At 40.9% G+C, this 27,960-nt stretch overlaps 1 protein-coding gene across 2 annotated transcripts; it reads left to right on the top strand.

Annotated features, from left to right (window-relative positions):
* Positions 1-1,769: 1,769 nt before the first annotated feature.
* CCDC15 (coiled-coil domain containing 15) lies at positions 1,770-24,959 on the top strand. 2 transcript variants are annotated; one of them, XM_033172129.1, is made up of 11 exons: positions 1,770-2,026; positions 3,149-3,380; positions 4,274-4,423; positions 5,400-5,606; positions 6,660-6,764; positions 8,209-8,364; positions 9,858-9,962; positions 11,742-11,845; positions 14,115-14,381; positions 15,205-15,353; positions 24,411-24,959. In XM_033172129.1, exons 2-11 carry the CDS (start codon positions 3,195-3,197, stop codon positions 24,527-24,529), a joined length of 1,548 nt encoding a protein of 515 aa, XP_033028020.1. In that variant the 5' UTR covers positions 1,770-2,026; positions 3,149-3,194; the 3' UTR covers positions 24,530-24,959. The 2 variants fall into 2 exon arrangements, with proteins under 2 accessions (XP_033028020.1, XP_033028021.1); XM_033172130.1 differs by lacking the exon at positions 1,770-2,026 and adding an exon at positions 2,207-2,226.
* Positions 24,960-27,960: the final 3,001 nt, after the last annotated feature.

The raw sequence follows: 27,960 nt of genomic DNA, 5'->3' as shown, positions 1-27,960 counted from the left end.
ATCCATTATCACACACCCACACAAAAGAACAGTAGTAAATAACACAATACCCAGTTTAATAGGATCAGCATGACTGCAACCTTATGCATACTTTCCTGGGACTAGTAGGCTCCATAGAACTTAATGGTGACTGGATAGCTTCTACTTGTAAAACACATTGAGCCTTAGCAAAAAAAAGTTAGCCAGCTGAAATTCAGCCTGTAGCTTTTAATTAGAAATGCAAGCGATTCATAGCAAAACTCAAATCTTTCAGAGCCTGTTTACCCTTTCAATGGCATGTGTTGGTGATATGGTCAGATGAGTTTGGATGATTATTTTGGAGCCTTTTATAGATACTTCAAGACATCCTGATGCATGGAGAATAATAGCTAACCCCAAACCTAGTAAGAGCAAATGTGCCTGCTGGCCACACCTCTCTGGAAGCATTAATGCTCACCTGCACACGTATAGCATATTTTTTCATTAAGCATAGCCACTGGGCATCAGCACTGGGGAGAGTTGCCAGTAGCCACAGTCCTGGTCCCTCCTACATGTATAGGGAAGTCCCTGCACCCCTCATGCCTAATATCTTTTTCCTGAATTGTTGTGAGCTGTTTCGACAGCAAAACTTGGCTGAAAAGCAAGATATACATAAAATGAAATAAGCAAATAAATGGAGGATAGAACCAATGACTCAGCCCTACCCTCCATGCATTGATTCTACCCACATTTAAATATAATTTGAACCAGAGCCAAGACCCAGAACACTCTTTTCAAGTGTTAGGAGAGCTAATGTGGTGTAAGTGTAGCAAGGGACTAGGACTGGGGAAACCAAAGTTCAAATTCTCTCTCTTCCATAGAGTTCACTGGGTGGCTTTAGCAATGGCAATCTCAACCTGAAGCCCACAAGTGTAACACATAAAGCTCTGCTCCAATAACAAAAGTGCCTCTGAGAACGTGCAAACTTCTTTTCTATCAGGCTCCTAAAATTTATTATTATTATTTATTAAATTTGTATACCACCCTATACCCATCGATTACAGGGCAGTTCACAACATGTCCACCACTAGAAAACCAGGCTTCTTCCTGGCAGAGTCCAGCAATTAAAAAATGGCAAGGTATCTTAACATCTCTTTTATGTGCATTCGACTGATAAAATTTGGTACCCTGTTAACTGAGGGGTTCGATATGCCTTAATTTAGTATGCTGGCCCTTGGGCCACAATAACATTCCTTCAATATTCCTTAGTTTGGAATTTCCACATAATCCCTTGGGGAGTGGTTGAGATTGAAGAAAGAAGTCCTGGAGTTTACAAACAATGTACTGGCTTCTCCACCCCAACCCGTTTTATTATTTTATGAACTGCCCTGAGACCTTTGGGTATAGGGCGGCATATAAATTAAATTATAATTTTAAAATAAAATAAAATAACATAAAATAAAATAAAATAAAATAAAATAAAATAAAATAAAATAATGTATTGGTATGGTAAGGCGTCCTGAAAACGTAACAGCCCGTGCCAACTTCCCTCCACCAAGCAACAAGCACCTCACACCGAAGGACCAAATGCCAGACGAAGGTGACCATCCCTTAAGGGGCGTGGCCAATTCTAAAGAGGCGAGTCGAAATTCTAAAAGTTCTAAAAGGGGGCGCGTCGCGACCATGACGTCGAAGCCGCTTCTGCTTCCGGATTGGTTGCCTGTAAAAGGAGCAGGCGGGGCCAGAACGCTGCCGGGGCGGAAGCGGCGTTTTTAAAAAACGACGGTTTGGGAGGGGAAGAGGAAGAGGGCACGGGGTTCTGGCAACCCGCTTCCGGTTGGGGAAGAGTTTTGCTCGGGGCCGGCCGGAAGGAGAGACGATGCCTGAAGCGGTTGCCATGGCGACAGCCGCCACCCGTCGCGGCGGGCGTCCGTGAGGGCAAGTACGCGGGTGGGGACGGAGGGAGTTGCTATGACAACGGCGGAGGCAGTTTTCCGGGATGCTGTGGGGAGAAGCGGAGGGGCGCAAAACGTCTTGCAAGCAGCCTCGGTCCCCGGGGGAAGTTCTGGTAACGCGATTTCCTAGGCGATTGGAAGTGCTTAAAGCTTCTTATTTTTTATTTTATTTTTTAAAGAAAAGTTAAAGCAGTTTTGTATATAAAAATATTGAAAGCATAGGCTTAACCCTGGTAGACATAAGGACCCTGTTTCAGTTCCATTCTGTGGAAAGCTCCTAGTGTTGATGAAGCCTCCGCCAAAGGAAGCAGGAGTAAACTAAGGTGCCTTTCCCCCTCCCATTTCCGTCTTTTCCCTTTTGTAATCTAGCTAGTTGTCAACCCCTAGCTGCAGAAAGCCTTACCTCTAAGGTTGCCTGTCATCACGAAAAATCTCTTGGGAACTTTTTGTGGGAGAAGAAACCAACTCCTTTTTTGTTTTGATATTTTAAAGAGAGAGGAAGCTAAACAAACACGTAAAAAGCAGGATTCTATACAAGGAGGTTTAAGCATAAGTGTGCACAAAATGAGGTTATTAAAAGGAATAGGGTTTTTTGTTGTTGTTGTTTAAGGTAGAAAAATTACCTTGTCTCTTAGGGAGAGTTGTCCACTTCTTGTGCTTGCTCCTATAAGCTCTTCCTTTAACAGCAGTTTTATCTTCAGTAAGGAGCAGGTGATCTAGACCCCACATTGCTTAGTGATAGTTAAATTGTTTATAAACTTATACATTGTTCATAAACAATTGCATATAAATTGCTTAAATGAAAATCTGGAGAAGCTTCGCCAGTGGATTTTTTGAAGATCAAAACTCTGTTAAAGAAACACAAGCTGGGCTAGGCTGGGGTTTTTTTATGCCAGTTGGTGACCCCAGTTGAGGGGTGCGGAATGCATGGCCTTCTAGACCATTTTAGGCACGTCCAATATGTCACAAAAGGGGCAGGGCAGGAATGGAATGGGGTGTTTGCAGGCTTTTTCAATGTGTGACCCGGGACGTGACCACCCCTCCCATACAAATGGGGAGTTGCTTGTATAAAACTGCCATGGTCTCTGGGTTTGGTGGTAGTTAAAAGTCCAACAACATACGGAGGGCTACAGGTTTATCTCCCCTGCCCTATTTGAACATCTTAAGTTTGACTTGGTAGTGGTGTGTTTGTGCAACTAGAAGCTGATTTTGAGCCCAATCTTGTATTTCAACAGAGACTCCTTCCAGACGTCCCTGATTTGAAGTTACTCTGTTGCTGAGATGCTACCTTCCAAGAAGCAGCAGCAGCAGCAGCATCCTTGGAGATCTACTGAGGAAAAAGTGAGGCCTCAGTCAGCAGCAGTGAACTGGAACGTGTTAGCAGAAAGGACGCAGTGTGTGGTAGCTGTTGGGGCTTGGGTGGAGAGTGCACAAGATGATGCAGAGCAAGAAGAGAACACGGTTTTTGTAAGTACAAGAAAGGAAACCCCATATGCTACAGTATTTTTGAACTCTCCAAAGCATAATTTTCTGAAATACCATATTTTCTACCGAGCAGGATCGGTGGTCCACAATGCTGTCTTCTCCAGCTGGCAAACTCTCTAGAGCTGCTGGTGGTGAGGGTGTTGAATGAGGAACTACAGATTGTTAGGATTGTATTTGCTATCTGAGAATGTTAACAAAGCCTCATATTTGTAATATAATTTATAATGTCTGTGTTTGTTTGTTTGTTTAAAAAAAAAACTTTTCTTGAAATCCAGGTTATACAATTATGTTACAAACCCAGCTTCTATTCTTGCATAACTTGTGTATCCTATGTTGTTGGTGATATGCCATTCTCTTTCTGAATAACTTTCTTAAAACCACAAGCAGGTATATTTGAGTCTTGGGTGATCTTGGTCTCCCATTAAAAAAACACACACAAACCCTACTGTCTGCCAGTGGCCTTGTTTACACGTAATCCTAAACCAAACTATTGCTTAGTATGAACAAGCAAGAGTAAAAATTGTGACTGCTTCACTCTTTCCCTGGCCATGCTGCCTGCAGCTAAGCCATAGATTGCCTTAGCATTAACATGGGATCTGGGCCAGTGTATTAAAAAATTTCCAAGGAAGACTGAATACTTGGGATCTAGTAACATTTAAGGAATACCTAATCTGTACAAGGTGAAACCAAGACTGCATTTTTTGTTAAAACAGTAAGATGTGCATTGTGGGATCAGACCAATTTTTATCTAGTTCAGCATTATTTGCAAGAATCCATCCAACTAGATGCTCTATTAAAAATTGGCTAGTGGTTCACGGATGAACTTTAGTTTACCTTCCACCCACTTGGTTTCAACAGTCTTCAATCTTCTTTAGTCTGCAGCAGCTCAAATTGAAGAAGCATACAAAGAACAAAGAAAAGAAAAAGAGAGGCTTCTGAAACGCTTTCAAGAGGAGGTGAAGCACAGGGTGAACCAGCACATCAAGATGAGGAGAAAACACCAGCTTCAGAAGTCCTATGAAGCAGTAAGACTTATATCTGCTTCTTTTTGTTAACTACACATGTAGGCTCTTTCCTTGCAAGTAACATTGTTTTATAAGTAGAAGCCCATGTGCAATGGAAAAGAGTATTAATTTGGTTTTAGGATTTGTGGTGATAACTTGCATCGTGATGTTCCAAGCTGTGGTATTCCATTAATCTAGGACCCATAACCCCTGACATCAGGGGAGTGCAACCTTTTTTCCTGTCAAGGACAGTGTTCCCTCAGGTGTCATCTGTCGAGGGCTGCATGACATTGCTGATGAGAGGAGCCAGAGACAAAAGTGTTCTGGATTAAATAATCCAGAATAAAGACTACCCTGAATGGAATCATTCATAAATAAGCACAAGGAGGATTTTTATAAAAGTACAGTAAACTAATACAGCTACTTGTCAGGAAAGCAAGTAGAAGTAATTTCTTTCTGAATTCCAGACAATTTTTTCTCCACCAAGCCATGTGGTCAGTACAAAGTTAAATATAAATAACTTATAGAAAATAAATAAAATAAAGTGCTGTCCTTCCAAATTGTTCCAAAACAACATAGGAGGAGGTGGAAAACATTTTTAAATGTCGAGAAAAATAAGGAGCAAACAGGAAGGAACGGATTTTTATGGCATGAAATAATGGGACAGCTTCAGTGGGTATTGGAGACCACATAAAAATAGTTTGGAGAGCACAGGTTGCCCCTGTGCAGACCTGCTTAGCTTTAGCATTTTTGTGGCCTCATTTGCTTTCAGATCACATCTTGGAACGTCTCTCAAGTATGCTCACTTCTGTTTTCCCATCTTACTTTATCACCAGATAGGAAAATAACAATTTGATATCAGTCTTAGAATCACTAGAATCCACTGTAAATAAAAAAGATAAAGAGGTATGACTATCATTCCTCATAACAGCAGTATGCTAGGATGTGTCTACCGTCTTCTTATCACTCTGTTGTTCTTTACCTTGTTCTTCTGCAGGCTCTTAAAGAAAGCTCTGTTGTGATAGGGCTTTCAGATTCTGCATTACAATTGACCCCCAAGAAAAACACGTGTCTGTACAGACATAACACCGATTCTGCTATCTGTAGTTCTGGTAATAAAATCACCTCTATGCAGCATCCTGATTACGAGGTGGACGTGGAAGAAAAGGTGCTAAATGTTCAGTTTTCAGAGCAAGCTAAAACTGTGAGTGTTTTTTTCCCTGTAGCAACCTTTCACTCTGTCAAGTTTTGTGGGCATTTTAACCTTAAGTCTCCTATGATGCCTCAGTCCTTAAGTATCCAATAAATAGTCAGCAAATGTATTTTACTAATGCAAAACTGATATATACAAAACTTTTATTTTCACCTGGATAATAATAATAATAAATTGATTAATTAATTAATTTTATTATTTATACAATGCCCATCTGGCTGGATTTCCCCAGCCACTCTAGGTGGCTTACAACATATCTAAAAACATAAAAAAATCAGTCCTTTAAAATATCATGTTTGTTCTGACTTTTGCCCAGAATGTGAGATATATGCAGAAATACTTGTATTGCTCAGGGAAGACAATTCATACTTGCTACAGACACATGAAATGCAGGATCTTGGCTTTTGTGGCTACAGGCTACATGATTGAAAACATTCAAAATGAAATGAAAGTTTTGGTAGAGATAACCCTAAGCAGAGATTCACATGCGTACGTACTATGCTACTTACTCCATGTGTGTGTATTGACCCATTGATGAGCACATTTACATGAGCCAATACATATTGTGTAGCACTGATAATGCACCATGAGAAGAAAGCCTTATCAGTGCTTTCATAGCATGTTATTGGGGCTCTGCAGTTCATTGCAAGACAAAGATCCCTTAGGGAGTAGAACATGGGGTCCTTGGTTGCGGACTTTAATACTTGTAGCATGCTGCTCAGAGAGGCCTGCTTGAGTCTGTTCCAGAATTATTTTAATGCTCTGTCCCCTAGCCACCATTTTTTACACAGACCTTCCAAGCTGCACAGCTGGCTCAAATCTGCAAGTACATATTTTCTATCTAGCTCTTCTTGACTTAACAAAACAAAATACTAAATCTTCATTAGGCTGTTGAAAAAACGAAAAGCAGTTCCAAAAATCAATACTTTCTATTATTAGGCCACCTGTTTTTGAATAAGATAAAAATAAAAGAGCAGTCAAGTATCAGCCTGCTTATAATTCTCAATTATGTGAGTAGTATTTTATATATTTTCTGTTTCATAGGTAAGAAAAACTGTGCAACAGGTCCGCCGCAGGCTGGCTTCCCGGAAATCTGTGTCTGCTCCAGAATTTCCAGGAGGTGTTTGGGAGAGCCGTCCAAGCATACAGGTGACAACTAAAGAAAATTATCTCTATTTTGTAACATTTTGCAATATTGTCTTTACCTACTTTGCTAGCTGTGAAGCATGATTGAGGCTGCAGTCCTTTATACAATTACCTGGGAGTAATTGTAAATAGACAAGTATAGGAAATCTCTGAGTTTCAACTTACCAGTTTTATTTTCAGCTCTTGCGCTGTGCTTCTGGGTTTTCTGCCATGCTAATCTTCTCCAGTGCTCTCAGACATAGAAATAGAGAAAGCTGATTTTGTGATAAATGAAATAGGAGTTGGATTCTACCACTTCTGAATCTTTAGCATAACTATGCATTCAGATCATAGGGCCAGTATTTCTAAAACCTTATGTAGCTTTCCTAACACTAATCAACTTTCTGTTTAAAAACATAATTGTTCATAATCTCAAAGTAATACCAGCCCAGAGGACAAGGAGTGCAGGTTTTCATTCAGACCAAGAGATGTATTTAAAGTTTGCTATTGGGTGACTTTAGCTAGGTGAGTTCACACAGTCCACTTAATGTGATACCAAATGTGTGTTTAGCATTATCTCCTATTAGGTAATTGCTTGAAGTGATGAGAACATGATAGCCTATCCAGCTGTTTGCAACATCAAGCAATCAGGTGAAAGTTGTAGCTCCTATGTGGGCAACTTGCCCTGTTAAGAGTGATGTTTTGCCATTTTTGCAAATGTCTGTGTGGCAGTGGCATGACCCAACTTAGGCACTGCCAAATCCCTATGAAACAGAAGGGAAATTCATCTGTGATTTAAGGCACACCATGGGCAAAAAAGGTGAACTAAACCCTTCCTCCAACCATATTTTTTACCAGCAAGCATGTTTTTTAATAGCAGATGTCTCCTGTAGCATTATTTCCCCTTCAGAACTCAGCTGGGGTGGGGGGACTTTGTTCTCTTAAGACTGTTTTGCAGGGGGATTTTTGGAGGCGGGGCAAATGATTTACCTATCCCTTTCATAGGAATTTGCAGATTACCTGATCCTGACACATGGATCTGCCAATATCCCGGTCCAGTTCACATACCACATTAAACAAAGCAAGCCAGTCTGGCTTGTTGGTTCATCTGAATTGGAATTAGTGGTTGGTTTCCTTGGACTCTGGTTTGCTTCGTCTGTGGCACAGCAGGAGCAGGGGAGAGTACTGTTGGAATGTTTTGAGCATGCTGCTCGCTCACTACACTATGATTCAGTGTGACATGTGGACCAGGCTACTGTGTTTCAAGACTGGGGCAGGATTTCTGAAGAGGAAACCATCTCTCCTGTTTGGTTTGTGTATTTATTTTGAATATTACATGTACCAATTTTCACATTAAAGCACTCTTAAGTGGCTAATGCAGTGCAAAATGACTTACAAGTTTCAGTAAAGCTATTCAGTCTCGGCAGGCTCATGTAACAGTTGAAATAATGTCTTCAACTTTGTTTAGAAGCCAGCATCTCCCAAGACAATTCCAGGCAATGCAGAAGAGGGTGACAGTGGCGAGTTTCTTCTTGTGGGACACCATGACCTTCCAGCTGAACTTCAAGGGCAGGCACAAGGACAGCAGAACAAAGACTCATACTATACAGTACAGTTTCAGAAAGTAAGATTTCTCCAATACCGGTCTTGCAGCTGATGTTAGCTGTACTAGTTCTGTGTTCAGAAGAGACACTTGCTTTGGGAGAATATTGCCCTTGCTGTTCTCCTATTCCTTGTGTGAGAGGCTGTGACATTGAAGGAGAGGAATACAATTGAACTCTTCTCCTGGCTTGCATGAGACTTCCTATGTCTTCCTAGCTGCAAAAAGGTGCTTGCTTTCCTATAGTTTGCTAAACTAATTTTGAACCGCTCTTTATTGCAGGGATGAGGAACCTGTGGCCATCCAGGTGTAGCTTGAGTCCAACTCCCATCAGCCCCAGCCAGCATGGCTCATAGAAAGGGATGCTGGAGGTTGGAGTCCAACAATGTCTGGAGGACACAAGTTTCTCACCCCTGCTTTATTGGACAGTCTAACAATAAAAACCGTGGAATATTGGGTTGGGTATATACTGTGGGGTGTATTATTACTAGAGCAGTCAAGTACAACATTTTCTTGCTGCCTAGAATGGACACACAGGGGAATGTGGCTCCAGACAGGGATGACTTCCTGTCATACCTGCTCTGGAGCTTCTTCTCCCTGTGTGTGACCAGGTAGATAGGTGTGACCTTAGCTGACCAGATAAAAGGGCTGGCCACGCAACCATTTCTCTCTTGGACTCTTACTCTCTTACTCTTAGACTCTCAGCCAGCGCATGGCTCAACCTTCACATAGGATGGAGCTCAGACTTCTTTTCACTGTAACCACAAGATAAAGCCTGCCTTCAGATTACTGCTGTGAACTGAATATGAGCAAAACTTTATTCTTACTTTTAAAGAAGACTCTGTTGTGTTGTTATTATTTTAAGAGGGAGCTAGAAGGGGAAACTTACCAGGAACAAGCCAGACTGAATTGCTTAATTTAATGATTCTAGCGAATCATCAACTTGCTTCCAATAAGTTGCAAAGGGAATGTGCTCTGCTGTTTACTCACTAGGGTGAGTGAGGAGGGATAATATCGAAACAATATTTCCTCTCCCACCTTCCTTAACATTCCCACATATACTTGATATATTGCAATGGTTCTTTAAACATTTACAGTCTACTAAAGTATGTTTATTATATTAATGCCCCATTCTTTTATGGGTTTCTCATAAAATGGACCAATAAGATTCATGCCTGCTTCCAGACTACATAAACCTAAAATATTGCACTAGAAATTTAGAATGTTACATCAAACATGGGATATGTTTTTTTCCCAAAGCTGAACAGTTTAAAGTCCCACTGACATCCATGAGAAAATTAAGCAGATGCATGAACCTTTCCAGTGAACACCAGTGAAACAAAAAACTGCTTTCCTGTGGCTGGATCATGTCCACTGCTGGGTTTTGTATCAATATCTGTATAAATACAAAGTCTAAAAGAGGAGAAGGGCTATATATTAAAACTTCAGAGGAAGCCTTTTATAATGATGTGTGTCAAAAGATGAGAAGCTTGCTACTTGCTCTGATTTCCTTGTAGGTTAATAATGAGATACTGAAAAGTACCTGTCCCACAGTTGGCAATGAACCTCGAGATGCCAGGGTACTCTGGTCTGGAACAGAGAAAGAAGAATCAAAGAAGCAGGTATATAGTATTGTATTAATTCAACTTGCAAATGAATTATCATGAGGAAACAATGCAAGGCTGTGGTGATGCCAGTTGTGATCCTCTGCCTCTCTGCTTACGTTTTAAGGGATATGGGACATTTTAATGCTGAGAGTCAATTGTGTGCGTGTGCACATGCACACACACATGTGCCATCATTATAAAAATATGACTGCCACTGGCTATAATAGCTGGGCAGAGAAATCCAGCCCCCCATTTACTGTACTGGGAGGAGATGGAGGTATCCCTCTGCTTGCCTTCTTCGGCAGGGGAGTTCTATTCATGGCAGGGAAGAGTCCCATTGCACCCGCCCCAAAGGCAGAAGCTTGTTGCTGCAGTAGCAAGCGAAAAGCACTGAAATGGGGTGTTTTGGGGGAGGTGATGGAGCAGATCTGGGCCAACACATGTTCTGCTGGATTCAGAAATGTTCCAGCTGCTCTCAGGTGATGGTAGACAGCCCAATCGGTGCCTCTTTGCTGCACCAGCCTGGGAGCTGGCTTAGCAAAGAGACACCCCCCTTTCTTTCCTCTCCCTCCCCCAGCCTTCCTATCAGTGGGCTTTGGGTGATGATGTGGCTGTGTTGCTTCATTAAGCCCTGCTGCCACATCCTAAATTACTGGGACTTAGGCCTAGGATGGTGCTAAAGAGCTGTAAGTAGGGGAAAGGGGAGGGGCAAAGACAGTTCACACTTATGCTATTTTCTAGCAGCTGGTTAGTGGACAAATGGTAAAATTTCCTAGCTGGAGTCACTATTAATAAATCTCTAGTGCTGCTAGAATTCAAACATGGAGTTGTTTAAGTGCTGCCTCCTGTACTTAACGTACCACAACCTTTTAAAAGGCAGTTTTGGTACTACCTCTTTTATAAAACATCTCCAGAGCAGGCAATATAAATAATTAGAGATGCATTTCTGGTTTTGGACTTTGAGTGAGATATGAGCAACTGGCAGAGTGTGAGTTCTTTAAAACCCAGGGGTAAACTTGAGAATAAACCAAGCATTAGAATGTTCCACTTTCATAAATAGGGAGTCACAGCAAAATACAGAGTTGTGATTTAAATGCTGGCCAGCAGAGGGAAACCTGGTTCAGGAGGTCTTTGTGTCTTGTAACTGAACCGCTTCAATAAATTGTAATACCATGACTGTAGTTGCAGAATGCTGCCACTTTATTTAGCTCTGTAAATACACTTGTGGGGACAAACACCAAAAAATTCTTATTAAACAATGAGTGTATGTGGTATGATAGATCTTGTACAGGAAGAGCCCTGGCAGCTGCTTCTGTAGATTGGCATTTTGCACTTTTAAGATCCTGGGGTATTTGCAACATGTACTCCTAAATTCTAGATTATTTAATCCAGAAAAAGTGAATCCCTGCTTTCTGGAATCTCGGTTTTGTGGTTTTGTTTGTTAAAGTAATTATAAAGTACCCAGTGCTTCCTTGTCACTGCAAAAATGAAGGAACAAACACAGTTCCCGCTAACAGATGGGCAATCTAGTAGAAAGGGAGAAAGGGAGGACACTGTGGAAATTAGTGCATTAAAAAGAACGAATTCTTCACTGATGTAAAGGTCCGGTGAGTAGACGGAATAGCTACTGACGGAGAGAATTCAGGCAGAGAGGGAGCTAGGTGGCAGTGAGTCCAAGCCTCTCTCTTTGTTGCAGCCAGGTGGAATGGTTGCTAATAGTTCTCTGTATATCATCCGGAGCATGGTAAGTGTGCCGTGTCCACTGCTGCTCTAAAATGCATCTTTTTTCTGTAGCGCCAAGGCCAGTACCTGAGATACAGGCGCCTCTTCATGGATATTGAAAGAGAACAAGTAAAGGAGCAGCAAAGGCAGAAGGAGTGGCAGAGAAAAATGGAGAAGTATGTGTTCTACACATGACCATCTTTTTGCTCATAGTTTATTAGGGCCATATCATGGCAGCCATGAAGTCACTGAAAACCATAAACACATTTTTGCTGTTAAGATAAAAAGGGTGAAAGTGCCAAAAGATAAAAAAAAATTATAATTAATTAGAGCCTCTTCAGCATAACATCAAATGCATCCAGGTGGATTCCTTCAGTTTCCTCATAGTACAGAGATCACCCAAGGAAAATGCACCTTGAGGCAGCTGTGTTTTTTCCCCAATAACACGTGAAGAATCTTGTACTTCCACAACAGATTTATGCTTATTTGTTTCAGTTTACTAGCTGGGTGGGGAGGAGTTAGTTATCTTTTTATAATTATTTAGGATAAGGTTGGCCTGCTGTTACTCCCATGGCTTTTATAGATGAAAATTTTACTGTGATGCAGTAAAGTTTGTTCAAATATTGAATATTAAGGAAATTGCTGCAGGGGGAAGAGAAGTGTCAAATGAGATTATTTTCCTTCAGCAGCATGACTTTGTTAAGTAAATATTTTTACTTTCTTGTGCCTTTCCTCTCTGTTTGAATAGCTTTGATTTAGCGAGTTGGCAGCGGTTGCAACAAATCCGTATTGCGCAGTTCATTGGAGGAACCCTGCTCATTCAGATAAAGGTCCATATAGTTCAGCCTGCTGTTTTCAGTCACCATCCAGGTGTCTCTGGGAAGTCCACAAGGAAGGCTTTAGGCCTCATCCACTTGTCCCCAGCATACTGCTTCTGAATGTGGAAGTTCAATTTAGCACTTATGGCTAATAACTGCTTTGATGGAGCTTTTAAAGCCGTTTATAATTTAAAGTGAATAAAGAAGTAAGGGTAAAGGGGGCCCTGACCATTAGGTCCAGTCGTGTCCGACTCTGGGGTTGCGGCGCTCATCTCGCTCTATAGGCCAAGGGAGCCGGTGTTTGCCCGCAGACAGTATCCGGATCATGTGGCCAGCATGACAAAGCCGCTTTCTGGCGAACCAGAGCAGCGCACAGAAACACCGTTTACCTTCCCGCCGGAGCGGTCCCTATTTATCTACTTGCACTTCAACGTGCTTTCGAACTGCTAGGTGGGCAGGAGCTGGGACCGAACAACGGGAGCTCACCCCGTCGCAGGGATTCGAACCGCCGACCTTCTGATTGGCAAGCCCTAGGCTCTGTGGTTTAACCCACAGCGCCACCTGGGTCGAATAAAGAAGTAGCAGCTCCTATACAGAACTCTCTGCCATGGGAGATTACATTGGTTCCCTGTTTGCCAGTAATCCAGCTTGATTGAAAATGTTTGTTTTTCAGTCACCTTTTGGGGGGGGGTTCCTGATCCTTGAATTTTTTTTCTATGTTCGCATAGGTTTTTTATGGTTATTTGTCACTGGTGATTTATTGAAGATATGCATAATATAAATGTTATTTATGAATTAAACAAATAATTTGTTTAAAAATCGACTTGTGCAGGTTTATTAATATTACTTGCTTATTGCTCTTTCTTAGGATTCAAAAACATCACAGTCAACCTTAAAGCAGTCCTGTAAGGTTAGGCCAGAGTTTCCCAAACTTAGGTCTCTAGCTGTTTTTGGACTCCAACTAACATCATCCATAGCTAGCAGGACCAGTGGCCAGGGACAAAAACAGCTAGAGACCCAAGTTTGGGAAACCCTGGGTTAGACCAATAGTTTTCCTATTTTGCAGATGCTGTGTGTGTGCGTGTCTTTCCTAAGACCGCCTAGTGAGTTCATAGCTAAGTTTTGAAGCAAGGACTTGGTCACTCCTGGATGCTACCATACATGGCCCATGTTTTTGCTCTGGAGCACACCTGGTAGAGGTTGAATGTAGACAGGTGAAGTAAGAAGATGGTAGTATCATGTAATGTGTCATGCAGCTCACAGTACAGAAACACATTAGGGACAATTAATTTTTTTAGAGTTTACCAAGCCTGGACCATGCTGGAGCCAAAGGAAAATCTGATTGAATTTTAACCATCTTCAAATTATTCCACACAGGAATGTAACAGCAGAACTGAGAATGTTGTTCTAATTCAGGCATCCCCCAAACTTGCCCCCCCCAAGATGTTTTGGGACTACAACGCCTATCATCCCTAGCTAACAGGACCAGTGGTGATGGATGATGGGAGTTGTAGTCCCAAAACATCTGGAGGGCCGAGTTTGGAGGTGTCTGTTCTAATTCTTATGCTTGTGCTATATAGCATGTGATCTTGTGAAAGAATAAATAGAATTACACTCCTGCCCATAGAATAAAGAAGGAAAAGGAGCTTTGGCGCCATGCAGAGGAACAGAGGATGCAGGAGAGGCAGAGGGTGCAAGAAAGGCACTATGAAAATGAACCGAGGATACAGGAGACATACCAGGCAGGGGAACTGAAGATTCAAGAGAGGGCCTCCCAAGGAGATGCTAATGCCAAAGGAAAAGCTTATGAAGAACTGGAACATCTTAAACTAGGGGATATGCTGGAGAAGAAAAAGGTAGCGGAAAGGCAACAGAGAAATAAAGAATATTCTAGGTGAGCTGAAATATTCGAGGGGGGGGGCTTTGTTTCTCTTCCTGAAATCCCAGCTGCAGCAACTGAGAGCACATTCTACAGACCAAATGCCCATCTAGTTCAGCATCTCTTTTCCCACAATGGCAAACTGACAAGAGCCCTTCCCCTCCCTTGTTTTGTCCCCGGCAGCTATATTCAGAGGGAGGCCGTACTGGCAGGGACCACCACCAGCAAAGATAGCTGAACTCCAGTAGACCCCAGGTGTTCCTGAGAGCTAGGTACTATGCAGTCAGTCACACTGCAACATCAGCCAACATCCCTGCAAGTCATCAGAGCAATTGCAGCAGCTCTTGGCAGCCAGCAAAGCCACTGCAACGGCTGCAGCCAATCACAGCCAACCCCCAACGTTAGTGGTGGTTACAGGGCTATGTGGCCATGTGAGTCAATGCAGTGCTCAAGGACTGCAATGAACCCAGGTGCCTGCTCCCCATATTCATTTGGGCAACCTGATCGCAAGGCCTAATAATTGGCCAGTCCATAAGAGATTCATTCGTATGCCATCAGTCACCAACACACACACAAAACACCCATTGGGGGTTAGGCTACCCTCATCCCTGAATACTCTTAGGCAGGCAGTGAAAGCATTTTTATTACAGTTCTTCATTAAAGATTGAGTGTTTTGACTCGGCTCTTTTTCTTTAATGCATCGATCCTGTTATTGTTTAAACTGGCTTTGCTTTGTGTTGGTAAACCACTTTGGGGGCCCTTTTCAGGGCCAAAAGTTAGTATCCATCTGTTTTTAATGGACGGAAGTAAGGGTGTCTTTGTGTGCATTTTGTTTCAGATATGTAGAAGCATTACGAGCCCAGATGCGAGAGAAGATCAAAATGTATAATATCAGCTTGCCTCTGCTGTGCTTCTGTGGGACAGATTTCTGGGACTCTCATCCTGATAGCTGCGCCAACAATTGTGTGTTCTACAAAAATCACAAAGGTATAAGGTTTTCTGACATTCTTTCACTGGCATCTGCTCCTCTTCCCAGCAGCTGTTTAGCATTCCTCATGTCGAAGAGGATACCAGCGTATTTTGAAACACCTAGTGCCTAGCAGAGTAGGTTGCAGTCTCATGAAAGACAGAAATGGCAGTGGATTTTTAATCAGATACCAGCTGGAATTTATTCTGAAGGACTCTGCTTAAACATCCATCCCATGGCATTTTCTTTTCAACCATCCTTTTCTCTTTGTAGTTTCCATATATGGAATACTTTGGGGTATTCCATTAGCCCTGCTAAAACTACAGAACATCTGTGAGTAGAAGGGCTTTGAGACTAGGCTGCCATTCCGGTTTTTGGAGTTCCGGTTTTTGCCGCGACCGAGACGGGTGCGCTTTGCGAGCTCTTGGAGGCTCGAGCGGTTGCTGAGGGCTATTGGGGCGACGTGAAGGCTACGCGACCCCAAAAAAAGCACTGGGGGTGACTCAGTGCTGAAGAGGTTCCAGCAGCGCAGAGAAGGATTTCCCCTTTTCTCTATCGACAAACGGTGGAGGAGAGGAGTCCAAGCGCAAGGAGAGAACCAACCCTCAACAAGAAGCCTAAGACCCGGAACGGTAGATTGCGGTAAAGATTTCCAGTTTTAGACTCTATAAAATACTGCTTTGGCAGTGAGGTAAAAGGCACGCCACTCCAAAGATAAGGGAGAGAAATGACCCTCCCCCCCCTCGAATTACAAGCAAAATAAAGCAAAGTAAAGTAAAGCAAAGCTGAGTGGGGAAAACGCCAGCAGAACTGGAGGGGACAAAAACTGGAGGGGCAGGAGAAATAACCCATAGGAACTGCAAAATACAAGACCCAAAACGCAGAATAACTGGAAAAAAATAAGCCAAGCAGAAAAGAACTAGATCGATAATTGAAAGAGACTAACAGAGAAGTATAGCGGAGTTTGTGCTCTTTGTGGAGACGCTAGCACAGCAGTTTAATTCAAGATTCATCTAAACTTTGAATTGATTTGGTTACGCTATTTACAGACTTTTATGCATAGCCTTTGTTATTGAACTGGGAAATAAAGGAGAGATATTAAAAGGAAAAATCGCTACATTTGAATGACCTGAAGAAGGAAGGATTTGGGTATCAGGACTGTAACTAGAGGAAAAAGAAAGGAAATCGAATTAATACCTGGACTGAGCTTGGGAGCTTTTGAAGGAGGGAGACGAAGGGGAGCTGGCAGGCTGATCGCTCTGCACGGACGTGTTTTGGAGGGCTACCGGCGGGGAGCAGTGGAAGGGAACAGCGGGAAAATGGCGCAGCGTGGCCAGCGGAGGGGATGAGTTAAAACAAAAACCCGGAAGCCACAGAAATAAAAGGTAACAAAGAGGCGTCGAATAGAGGAAGGACGGTTTCTTGAACAACAGTGACACCTACAGGCTGAAGATATAATTGCAGCACTACTAAAGAATTTAATGGTGAAAAACTTAAAAAAGACTTAAAAGGGGCATAAGAAGAGTAGAAAGGATACAACAAGAAGAAGAGGAGAAAGGATACAACAAGAATAAAAATACTGATGACTGATGGTGAAAGAACTGCTGCTGAAGAACACTGGATGTAAAAGATTCAGCTGAAGGGAAGTTATAAACTGAGGGTGGCTGGAAGGGAAACAAATTGAACTGTTTATGAATGCTAAGATCAATACTAGTAGTGAGTGTTTTTGAACTGGATATTGGCTAGGTGGGTCTTTGCTGCAAGAAACGGAGTAAAGGTTTAAATCCAAGGATAAAGAAAAAGAAAAGTGATAAGGGATCTGGGGGACTGAAAATACAATTGCAGCACTACAACCTACAGGCTGAAAATATAACTGCAGCACTACAACCTACAGGCTGAAAATATAACTGCAGCATTATTGAAGAACCCAAAGGCGAAATACTCAAAAAGGACATAAGGGGAAGTGGATGTTTCTGAATTGGATTCTGAAGTGGATGTTTCTGAATTGGATTTGATTAGGTGGGTCTCTGCTAACAAGTGATTTGGGAGACTTCAGGGAGTGGGAGGCTTTAAGGAGCAGTGACAAAAGAAGGAAAGAAAAAGAGTTTGGGGGATTATGGCTGCTACAAAGAAAAATAACCCACTTACCTCACTTACCCAACAGGTAAGGAGGAATTCTGGTGCAGATCCGGAAATGGATTTGAAGGACTTAATTTGGAGTTTAAAAAGTGATATTGGAGACATGAAAAAGGAGTTCAATGAATTAAAGACAGAACTGACTGGGAAAGTGAGAGATATTAATGATAAATTGGACAACATGGGAGGGAAAATAGAGGAAAACTCCAAATCAATTGTGGAGTTAAACCAAAAAATAAAACAAGTAGAAGGGAAAAATGAGGAAACAATAAAGATAATAAAAGAACTCCAAATTAAAGTCCAAAATTTAGAGGAAATAAATAAAAAATTATCAAAAGAATCTAGAGACAATAGGAAAGAATGTGAAAGAATAAAAAAGGACAATGAGGAATTCAAAATAACCCAAGAAGCCACATGGGATGCAATGGCAATCCTTCAGATGCAGTCAAAGGAGAGGATTTTGAGAATGAGGGGGATACCAGAAAATGCGGAGGAAAATGTACAAATAAAAATTATTAAAGAACTAGCAGCTTGGCTTGATATGGAAGAAGTAGAAGTATCACAAAATGTAGAAAGTGCATTTAGAGTAAACTCCAAAAAAGCAAAATCAAACAATTGGCCTGGAGATTGCCTGATAACATTTACTACGAACAAAATGAAAAATCTAATATTACAAACGCAAGGAAAGAAAAAATTAAAAATAGAGGAACAAGAAGTCATTATACTGAAAGAAATCCCACCACGCCTATTGAAAAAAAGAGACAACTTCCAATTTTTAACTAAAGTACTTAAGGCAAATTCAATTTTCTTTAAATGGGAATTCCCACAGGGAATTTCTTTTACATATAAAGGAAAAAGGAGGAGAATGGAAACACGTGAAGACGCCAAAATATTTTGGAGGAAATACTGGAAACCATTAGGAGGAAAAGGACCAGGAATAGATGGTGAATCTGTGGCTCCGGAAAATGAACTTGAGAGCGAGTAAAAACCTTAATTCAAAACTCCCAAATCTTTTCAGTGTACAAAGTGTAATCTATAGTTAACCTTAAACTTGCAGTCCATTTTAGCTGCTAACATTTATTGATACTTTTAAACTTTTTTACTCCCCACCTATCCTATCTTTTCCCTCCCTCCCCCCCTTTTCCCCCCTTCCTTCACTCCCTTCCCCCCTCTTCCCCTCCCTCCCTTTTTATTTTTTCTCCCTCCCTTTTTTCTCTTTTTCTCTTCCCCATTCTATACTTTATATTGCTGAAATTAACAAACGTTGAATTTATATAAATAAAGAATGAGCTTGTCCATCCTATCGTGGAATGTTAATGGATTAAATGAAAAGAAAAAAAGAAACAAGATTGAGCATATATTGGCAAGAAAAAAATTAGACATTACATGCCTCCAAGAAACACATGTAAAAAAAGATCATAGGAGAATTCTGATAAATCCAAAATTGGGATCAACTTTTGTGGCATCAGATAAAGTCAAAAAGAGGGGGGTGGTAATGTACATTAAGCCAAATCTCGAACCGGAATTACAATACAAAGATGATATTGGCAGGATATTAATAATCAAAATTAAAAATCAAGGAGAGGAAATAATTGTAATTGGAATATATGCTCCTAACGAAGGAAAGGCAGAATTTTTTAGAGGACTGGAGGGGAAAATGTTGGAGTACGTTGGGAGGAAAATGATACTCATGGGTGACTTTAATGGAGTTATTGATCCAGAGATAGACAGATCTACAAGTAAAAAAGGGAAAAAGGAGGGGAAGCTACCTCGGAGCTTCTTTGAGTTGGTCAAAACCATGGACTTGGTGGACGTATGGAGATTCAAGCATAGGTCTGAAAAGGACTTTACGTACTTTTCAGAACCAAACAATTCGGCCAGTAGGATTGATGCCATTTGGATGACGAAAGAACTAATTGAAAGGATAGGGAAAACAGAGATTTCACCTAGAACGATATCAGACCACAACCCAGTCTCATTGACATTAAGGGGGAAAGTCCAGCAAGGAAGGAGAAGGTGGAGATTAAATACTACCCTACTAAATGATGAAAACGTAGTAACTGGGGCCAAAAAAGTAATGATGGAATATTTTGAGCATAATTGGAATAAAGAGGTCAACAGACAGATAACGTGGGATGCAGGAAAATCAGTTATCAGGGGCTACTTCATTCAACAAAATGTTATAAGTAGAAAAAAGAAAGAGGAGAAAAAGAATAAAATAATGGAGGAATTAAAAAAGAAGGAGAAAGAATTGAATAAGGATCAAAAAAATGAGAAATTGAAACAAGAAATTAGGTTATTAAAAATTGAATATTCTAATGTAATAGATCAAGAATTAGAATGGAATTTAAAAGTAATGAAACAACGCTGCTTTGAATTTGCGAATAAGCCAGGCAAATTCTTAGCGTGGCAGTTGAAGAAAAAACAAAACGAGAGGCTAATTACAAGATTAAAAATTGAAGAAAATTATATTGATGACCCGAAATTAATAATACAAAATTTTGTAAAATATTATGGAAATCTGTACAAAAAAGGAAAACAGAATATAGAAGATATGGAACAATATTTAATTAATCACAAACTACCAATTATTACAGAAGATAAAATAAAAATATTGAATGCTCCGATAACAATAATGGATATTAAAGACGCAATAAAGAAATCTAAAGCAGGGAAAACACCAGGCCCTGATGGATTACCAGCTGAATTCTATAAAAAGATAGAGGATACAATATGTAAACAACTAAAAGAACTATTCAATGAGGTTATGGAAAAGGGTGATGTACCGAGCTCATGGACAGAAGGATTTATTACATTAATACCGAAACAAGGTGGGGACCCTGAACAGATGACAAACTATAGGCCAATATCGCTATTAAACAGCGATTACAAACTTTTTACAACAATATTGGCAAATAGGCTAAAAGAGATTTTGAAGGACATAATACATCATAATCAAGCGGGTTTCTTGCCGGGAAGGTACATCCAGAACAATACTAGAAATATTATCAATATCCTAGAATACCTGGAATTTAATCATGATAAACCAGCAGCCCTAATGTTGATCGACGCGGAAAAAGCGTTCGACAACATTTCATGGGAGTTTATGAAGAAACAAATACAATTAATGAAATTAGGAAAGGAGTTTGAGAGAGGGATTGGAGCAATTTATAATAAACAAAGTGCAAACTTAATAATCAACGGAAATATTACGGAAAGAATTGCAATTGAGAAGGGCACGAGACAGGGGTGTCCCCTCTCTCCATTACTATTCATTTTGGTATTGGAAACTCTGCTAAATTCAATTAGGAATAATGAAAGAATTAGAGGAATCAAAATAGGAGCAACATCCCATAAGATCCGGGCATTCGCGGATGATATAATAATCACTACTGAGGAACCTCAAAACAGTATCCCAGCAGCACTGGAAATGATTAATACTTTTGGGAACCTAGCTGGATTCAAGCTGAATGGGAAAAAAACAAATCTTTTAATTAAAAATATGGAAATAGAAGAAGCTAAAAAATTACAATTGATAACTGGCCTGGAAATCAAAAACAAAGTTAAATACCTGGGTGTGTGGATCACAGCAAAGTGCATCAATCTGTACCAGGACAACTACACCAAGGCATGGAATGAAATAAAAAGTAATATGGAAACATGGAATAAGTTGTACCTCTCGCTAACAGGAAGGATAGCTGTGGTGAAAATGAATATTTTGCCTAAGATGTGTTATTTATTCCAGACCATCCCTATATTAGGAGGGATGGACTGCTTTAAAAAATGGAGGAAAGACATATCTAAATTTATCTGGAGCGGGAGAAAACCCAGGATAAAGCATCAGATCCTTATAGATAAAAAAGAGAGAGGTGGCTTTGCCCTTCCAGAATTAGAGATATATCATACAGCTGCTGCCTTAACATGGTTAAAAGATTGGATAGATCTGGAAAATCCCGAAACATTAGATTTGGAGGGGTTTGATAACCGCTTTGGGTGGCACTCCTACCTGTTATACGGGAAGGTAAGCGCCCATAAAGGTTTCTTGAACCACATTATAAGAAAGTCCCTGTTTAAAATCTGGACAAAATATAGATGGATGCTGGAGCCAAAAATCCCATTATGGACATCGCCAATAGAAACAATCACAGTGAGGAGGAAGAATATGCAGGGCAAATGGGCAAGATATAGAACATTAATAAAGGAGGAGAATGGAAATATTGTATTAAAAGAGTACAAAGAGATAAGTAATCAACTGACAGGATGGTTACAGTACTTCCAGTTAAATGAAAGGTTCAAGACAGATAAAAAGGAGGGAATAGCCAATGAAACATCTAAATTTGAGGCGCAGTTAATTCAATCTAAAGGAAAATACATTTCCAAAATGTACGATCTTGTACTAGAATGGGAAACCAAAGAAGAACTGGTAAAAAGTGCCATGATAAAGTGGGCTCAAGATATTGGGCACAATATTTTCATGACGCAATGGGAGAAACTGTGGAAAGATGACATCAGATTTACAGCCTGTATTAATTTAAGGGAAAATGTCATGAAAATGATATACAGGTGGCACTATAGCCCAGTCAAATTATCAAAAATGTTTAAAAATCAGTCGCCCCTGTGTTGGAAATGTAAAAGTAGTTTGGGAACGTACTTCCACATGTGGTGGGAATGTGAGAAAGTTAAGGAGTACTGGGGAAAGGTTCATAATGAATTAAAAAAACTTCTGAAAATCTCTATAAAGAAAAAGCCAGAAACCTTTCTCCTGGGAATACTACCTCCAGAAATTAAGACAGAAAAAAGATCATTAACAATGTATGCCCTCACAGCGGCCAGAATTCTTCTAGCGAGAAACTGGAAGGGAGAGAGTATCCCCACAATATGTGATTGGCAAGCTTTAATGACAGAATATATGCAGTTAGCGGCAATGACGGGAAGAATGAGAGGTCAATTCAAACAAAAAACACAAAAAGAATGGGAAGTTTTTATTGATTATTTAAACCAGTACAGTAACATCAAAATCTCCTGGCAATAGGAAGGTGAAATCTGCGTAGGTACTGAATATCAACATATCATTAGAAAGAAATAGAAGACTAGACTGGATGTAACAAGACCTGTGTGAGAAAAAAAAAGGTTAAGATAAAGAAACAAAGAGCACGAACGGAAGTCCAATTTATGTATTGGTATATTGTATATTGTATTAGTGTTGTAAGTTGTAAAATTAATGTAGTTTTTTTTATTCCTTTTCTTTTCTTTTTTCCCTTTCCCCTTTTGCTTCTTCCCCTTTTTTTTCTTTCTTCCTCCCCCCCTTCCTTTTTCCCATCCCCTCCTAATCCCACTCTTTTTTTATCCTTTTTCGTTTGTCTTTTGACCCTCTTTTTAGGATTATTCTTTTAATATTGTTAAATTATGTACGGGTTGTATATAGAGGTGTGTGTGTTTCCTTTCTGTGTGTGTTTTGAAATTGTTATGTATTCTGTTGAGTTATGTGTATGATTTTGCTGTATAATAAAATTTAATAAAATTAAAAAAAAAAAAAAGAGACTAGGCTGCCATTCAGATTGTTTTTACTAGTAAGCCTGTAGTTGGACATATACAGTGGTACCTTGGTTTTCAAACATCTCCATTGACAAACATTTCGGTTTTTGAACACCGTAAAAAATGCTTCAGTTTTCAAACACTTTTCAGAAATCGAACATGCCACATGGCTTCCATATTGAGTTTTCCGTTAATAAATGCTTCAGTTTTCGAAAGTTTCGGAACTCAAACGGTCTTCCAGAACGGATTACGTTCAAAAACCACTGTACTGGATCCGCAAATATGCATTCTAAGCCAAGACTCTTCTACCAAGGTTGCAATGTAGCAGCACTTGTGTATGCCTTTTAGCTTGTTCTGAAACTTTAAACTATTTCCCCAAGCTTTTGTCTTCCTAGCAACTGCATCTCTTAGCGGTTCAGTGGTGCTGCGGCAGTTCCCATGGATCCTGTGAATGTTTTTTACGTTGGGAGGCACATCTTGGTCAAAAGCAAGGGGTTGTCTTCTTTGCTCAGTTCCTGATTCAGCAAGTAGCTGTAGAACAATACCGATTCTGAGTTAACAGTATCCAAGTTAACAACATTTACATAAGAGCAGCCCTGGAGAATTAGAGCAAAGGTCTCTTTAGCATCCTGTTCTTCACAGTGCCTAACAGCTGTATCTGTTTAACCACAAGCAGGATATGGAGGCCACAACCCTTCTTCACAGTTGCCTGCTAGCGACTGGTATCTATCTAGTGGCATTTAGTATAGCCATTATTTCCAGACCTACCCTCCATGAACTTACCTTAAGCCCTTGATAGGTCACATCTTGTGGCAATGAACTCCTCAAATCGTGGATTGCATGAAAAAATATTTATGTAGGTACTGAATCCCTGTCCTATATTGCGGGAGAGGGTATAGAAGTTACCGTATTTTTCCATGTATAAGATGCCCCCGTGTATAAGACGCCCCCTATTGTTTGGGACTCAAAATTAAGAAAATGCACTATGAACTATCTGTGTATAACAGTGTTTTTCAACCTTTTTTGGGCAAAGGCACACTTGTTTCATGAAAAAAATCACGAGGCACACCACCATTAGAAAATGTTAAAAAAATTAACTCTGTGCCTATATTGACTATATATAAAGTAATTTTCCTACGGCACACCAGGGAACATCTCGTGGCACACTAGTGTGCCGCGGAACAGTGGTTGAAAAACACTGGTGTATAAGATGACCCCTTATTTTAAACTTGAAAAATTTAGGTAAAAATATAGTCTTATGCACACAAAAAATACAGTATCTACCATCACACTACATATAATTTTAGAAACCTCTTGTCGTGCTTTCTCCATCACCTCCTCCCCACCTCTTCTTTCTTTTTCCCAAGCTTATAACAAAAGCTAATTTTGTTCCATTGTTTTTTCAGCTTATGCTCAGGTTCTGCAATCTGTCATCTCATCTTGCAATGTTATTGATGGGGGTTCAAACACAAGACTTGCTGTTCATACATTTGCTACCGTACATGCTCGTGCTAAGAATTCCTGAAAGAGGACTTTGGAATTGGTTCTCCCCAACTCCGTAACAGTTCAGTCAAGTTGTCTGCAAGTAGGTGATTGGCATGCAAGTCTCGCCGCCTCCTGGAGTGTGCCCCAGGTCCTAATAGAAATAAATGGGAAAGGAGTCCTTCCCCAAGGTACCTCCTTTCCGTTCTCGTGCCAATACTATGTGTTTATCTCGTCCTACAAGTTACTAATATTGTGAAACACTAAAACCTCATGCATGGAACCTATAATGCGTGGAAAGAGGACTTGGATCAGCCAAACCCAGACCTGCATACAAGCATATGCAAGGGAAACTTATTGCACTCCATGGTTCAAGCTTTGCTTTTGATGCTGAGTGAGAGGCTCTAAGGAGCAGCTGTATCTGTTTTCTGTCCATTTTACAAGGCTTGCCTCTTCTTTCTTGCTTTTTCTTTTCTTTTCTTTTTTAAAGAAAAACTCCAGGCTTTCAGAATTCATATAGTGGAACTGCAATATGCAGAAAGTTTCCAAGAGAAGGTGATTGTTCCAAAAGGATAGTTGGTGCTGGTAACGATGGTGCTTAGTGATGTTTAGATCTGATGAATAAAGAATTTCTGCAAATGTGAATTTTGTGAAAGTATGTGATTCAACATGTTTCTGAAGTTGCTGTTATACCAGATTTGAATTATCTTGGATTTTTTTTTAAAAAAAAGAAAATACAGTGGTACCTCGGGTTAAGAAGTTAATTCGTTCTGGAGGTCTGTTCTTAACCTGAAACTGTTTTTAATCTGAGGCGTGCTTTCGCTAATGAGGCCTTCTGCTGCCGCTGCACCGCCAGAGGACAATTTCTGTGCTTAACCTGAAGCGTATGTAACCTGAAGCGTATGTAACCCGAGGTACCACTGTAGGTGAGAGATGGAGCCTTCCATTTACTACATCTTTTTAATATTCTCATCAGTAATATGAAATAGATTGTGGTGTCTGAGACAGACTCAACCTGGCTGAGAGTTGCCGTGGCTGATGTGATTGGGTCAGAAAAGAATATGAATGTACAATGCTATGATTATGATTAAATGGTCGGAGCCTGGTCTTCTGTGCCCACTTCGTCAACAGAGTGGGGGAAAGGAGATTTTGTAGTCCTGCAGATATTGGGATGCATGAGCCCCAACCAGCATCACCAAACTGGCGGGGATCTGGGCAACAAACTTCAACAGCATTTGGAAGACCACAGGTTCCCCATTCCTGTTTTACCTGTGGCACTTCAGGATCTAGCTGAATCCAAAGTCTGGATTCAGATGTGGCCATCGTTAACCTTGGCCCATGGTAAAATACTTAGATTCTGGTTGAGTATTTCTTGATAGCTACGCTAAAATGATAGGTGTAGGAAAATCAAAGTTACCCTGAGGACATGGGGACCGCGTCGGTTAAACCAGGTGAAGACTATCAGATAGATGTACTAAAAAGACTACACGGCAACAGACGGCGCATAGGATGTGCCTGCATAGCGCAATGAGCCGTCTAATAACCTGCACTGCCAGCAAATAAGGGTTCATAAATGTTTAGGATTGAGGTATATGGAAAGTTCGTGCTACAGGGTGTGGGATTTATTGCCCGAGCATGGTTTTTCCAAGAAATTAGCCTCTCCTCTGTCTCGGCTTACCTGAGATAACTTTCCTGGGTGGGGCCTGTGTTTTTCTCCATCTGTGTAGATGGTCGCTTGATTTGCACGTAGTTGACACTATTAAAAGTCAGACCTTAAACTGCTGGTGAGAGTTCTCCAATTATGCAGCAAATCCAATAGTTGTTTTCGGTAAGGAGGCAATTGTTTTGAATCCTACAGCTCTCGTTGGATCGTCCTCTGTGTCTGTTGCAACCAACCACAATAAAAGTGGTTCAGAGAAATGGCAAAAAGTGCTGGTGGAACCAATTTAGGTTTACCTTTTTGGAGTGTTTGTGGATGGCGGCAGCCGCGACCAGCAGGGCGTTTGCACAGCTTATCCTAGCGATTTAACTTGCAGTCATTCTTGAAGGGCCCAAATTTGACTATAAAGCTCTAGTTACATCTTGATTGGAGTTCTGTTGCTTACTTTACATGGGGCCACCTCCTGAAAAGTGTTCAGAACCTTCCACACTGTGAGCTCTGACCAGAGACAGAGGGCAGGGGTTTGGCACATGCTGTTTATATCTGTTTCTGTAGCTCCCAGTCTGTTTCCAGGCCCAACTTAACCCCATTTTAAAGCTGTTCATCCAGTAGGAAAAGTTTGTCAAAACAATTCAATGTAGGTCCAACTCAATTTCCCCTTCTAGGAGTGCCAACTTGAATAAAATATTGTGGGGGCCCAGGTAAGCCCTGCCCTGCATAATCAATCACATGATGCAGTGCACACACCCCATTTGAATGCCCATCAACTTTGTGGGGGAGCAGCCCCCTCAAAAAAATATTGTGGGGGCCAGAGCCCCCATGGCCCCTAAGAATAGACTCCTATCTCCCCTTCCCCTCTGTTACATTAAAATGTGTTTTCAAGTTAGCAAGCTGGTATATGTTTTTTGTTATTTTTTAATGATTTGCAGGAAACAGTATATGTGGCAAACAGCTGAAGGAGGACATGAGCTGGGAACAAATAGACTAGACTGTTAAAACATTGGGGAGTGAATCATTCCAAGCCACAACTGGGGGACAGAAACTACAGTCGTACCTTGGATCCTGAACGCCCTGGAAGTTGGACGTTTTGGCTCCCAAACGCCGCAAACCGGGAAGCGATTGTTCCGGTTTGCAAGCGTTCTTTGGGAACCCGAACGTCCGGCGGGGCTTCCGCGGCTTCTCATTGGCTGCAGGAGCTGTGATTTGGTTATTGAACGTTTTGGAAGTCAAACTGTATTGCTATGAAACTCACATTACATTGGAAGCTGTTGAATATGTCACAAAACACCAAAGAAGTGTTCGGCTACTATAGAGCTTGGGGAGGCAGAGCATCTGATTTGCATGCCAAAGGTCCCAGATTCAATCCTTGACATCTCCACGTCGGACTGGTAATACCTCTGAATGAAATCCAGGAGAGACACTACCAATTGTTGCAGACAGTACTGAGCTGTCTGAACCCAGGCAGCTTCCTGTGCTCTTAAAACTTCAGGGACCGTCTCTCAGACACATAAGTTTTGACATTCAAGCATATAGTACAGTATCACTGTTGTTTTATTTCCTCCTGCTACATCTGTAGGTCTGGGTTCTTATTTTGAAACAGTGAAGCAAAAAGTTAAATGACTGGGCTGAGCCATGAGGCCCCCCCAACAAAGGATGCCTGTAATTTTGGGGGTGTGAAATCCAAAACTGAGGGATAACTGCTAAAGCACATTTATTGCGACAAACATTTACAAACTAGCACCTGCTTTCTCTGCTTAAACGATGGTTTTGTTTTAGTTATGGGGAGAAATGGGGAGTGGAACAATAAAGAAATA

This window comes from Lacerta agilis, chromosome 15, assembly GCF_009819535.1.
Source record: "Lacerta agilis isolate rLacAgi1 chromosome 15, rLacAgi1.pri, whole genome shotgun sequence".
Taxonomy (NCBI): Eukaryota; Metazoa; Chordata; class Lepidosauria; order Squamata; family Lacertidae; genus Lacerta; species Lacerta agilis.
Note: the sequence above shows the minus strand (reverse complement) of the source record. Positions and strands in the feature narration are given on the sequence as shown.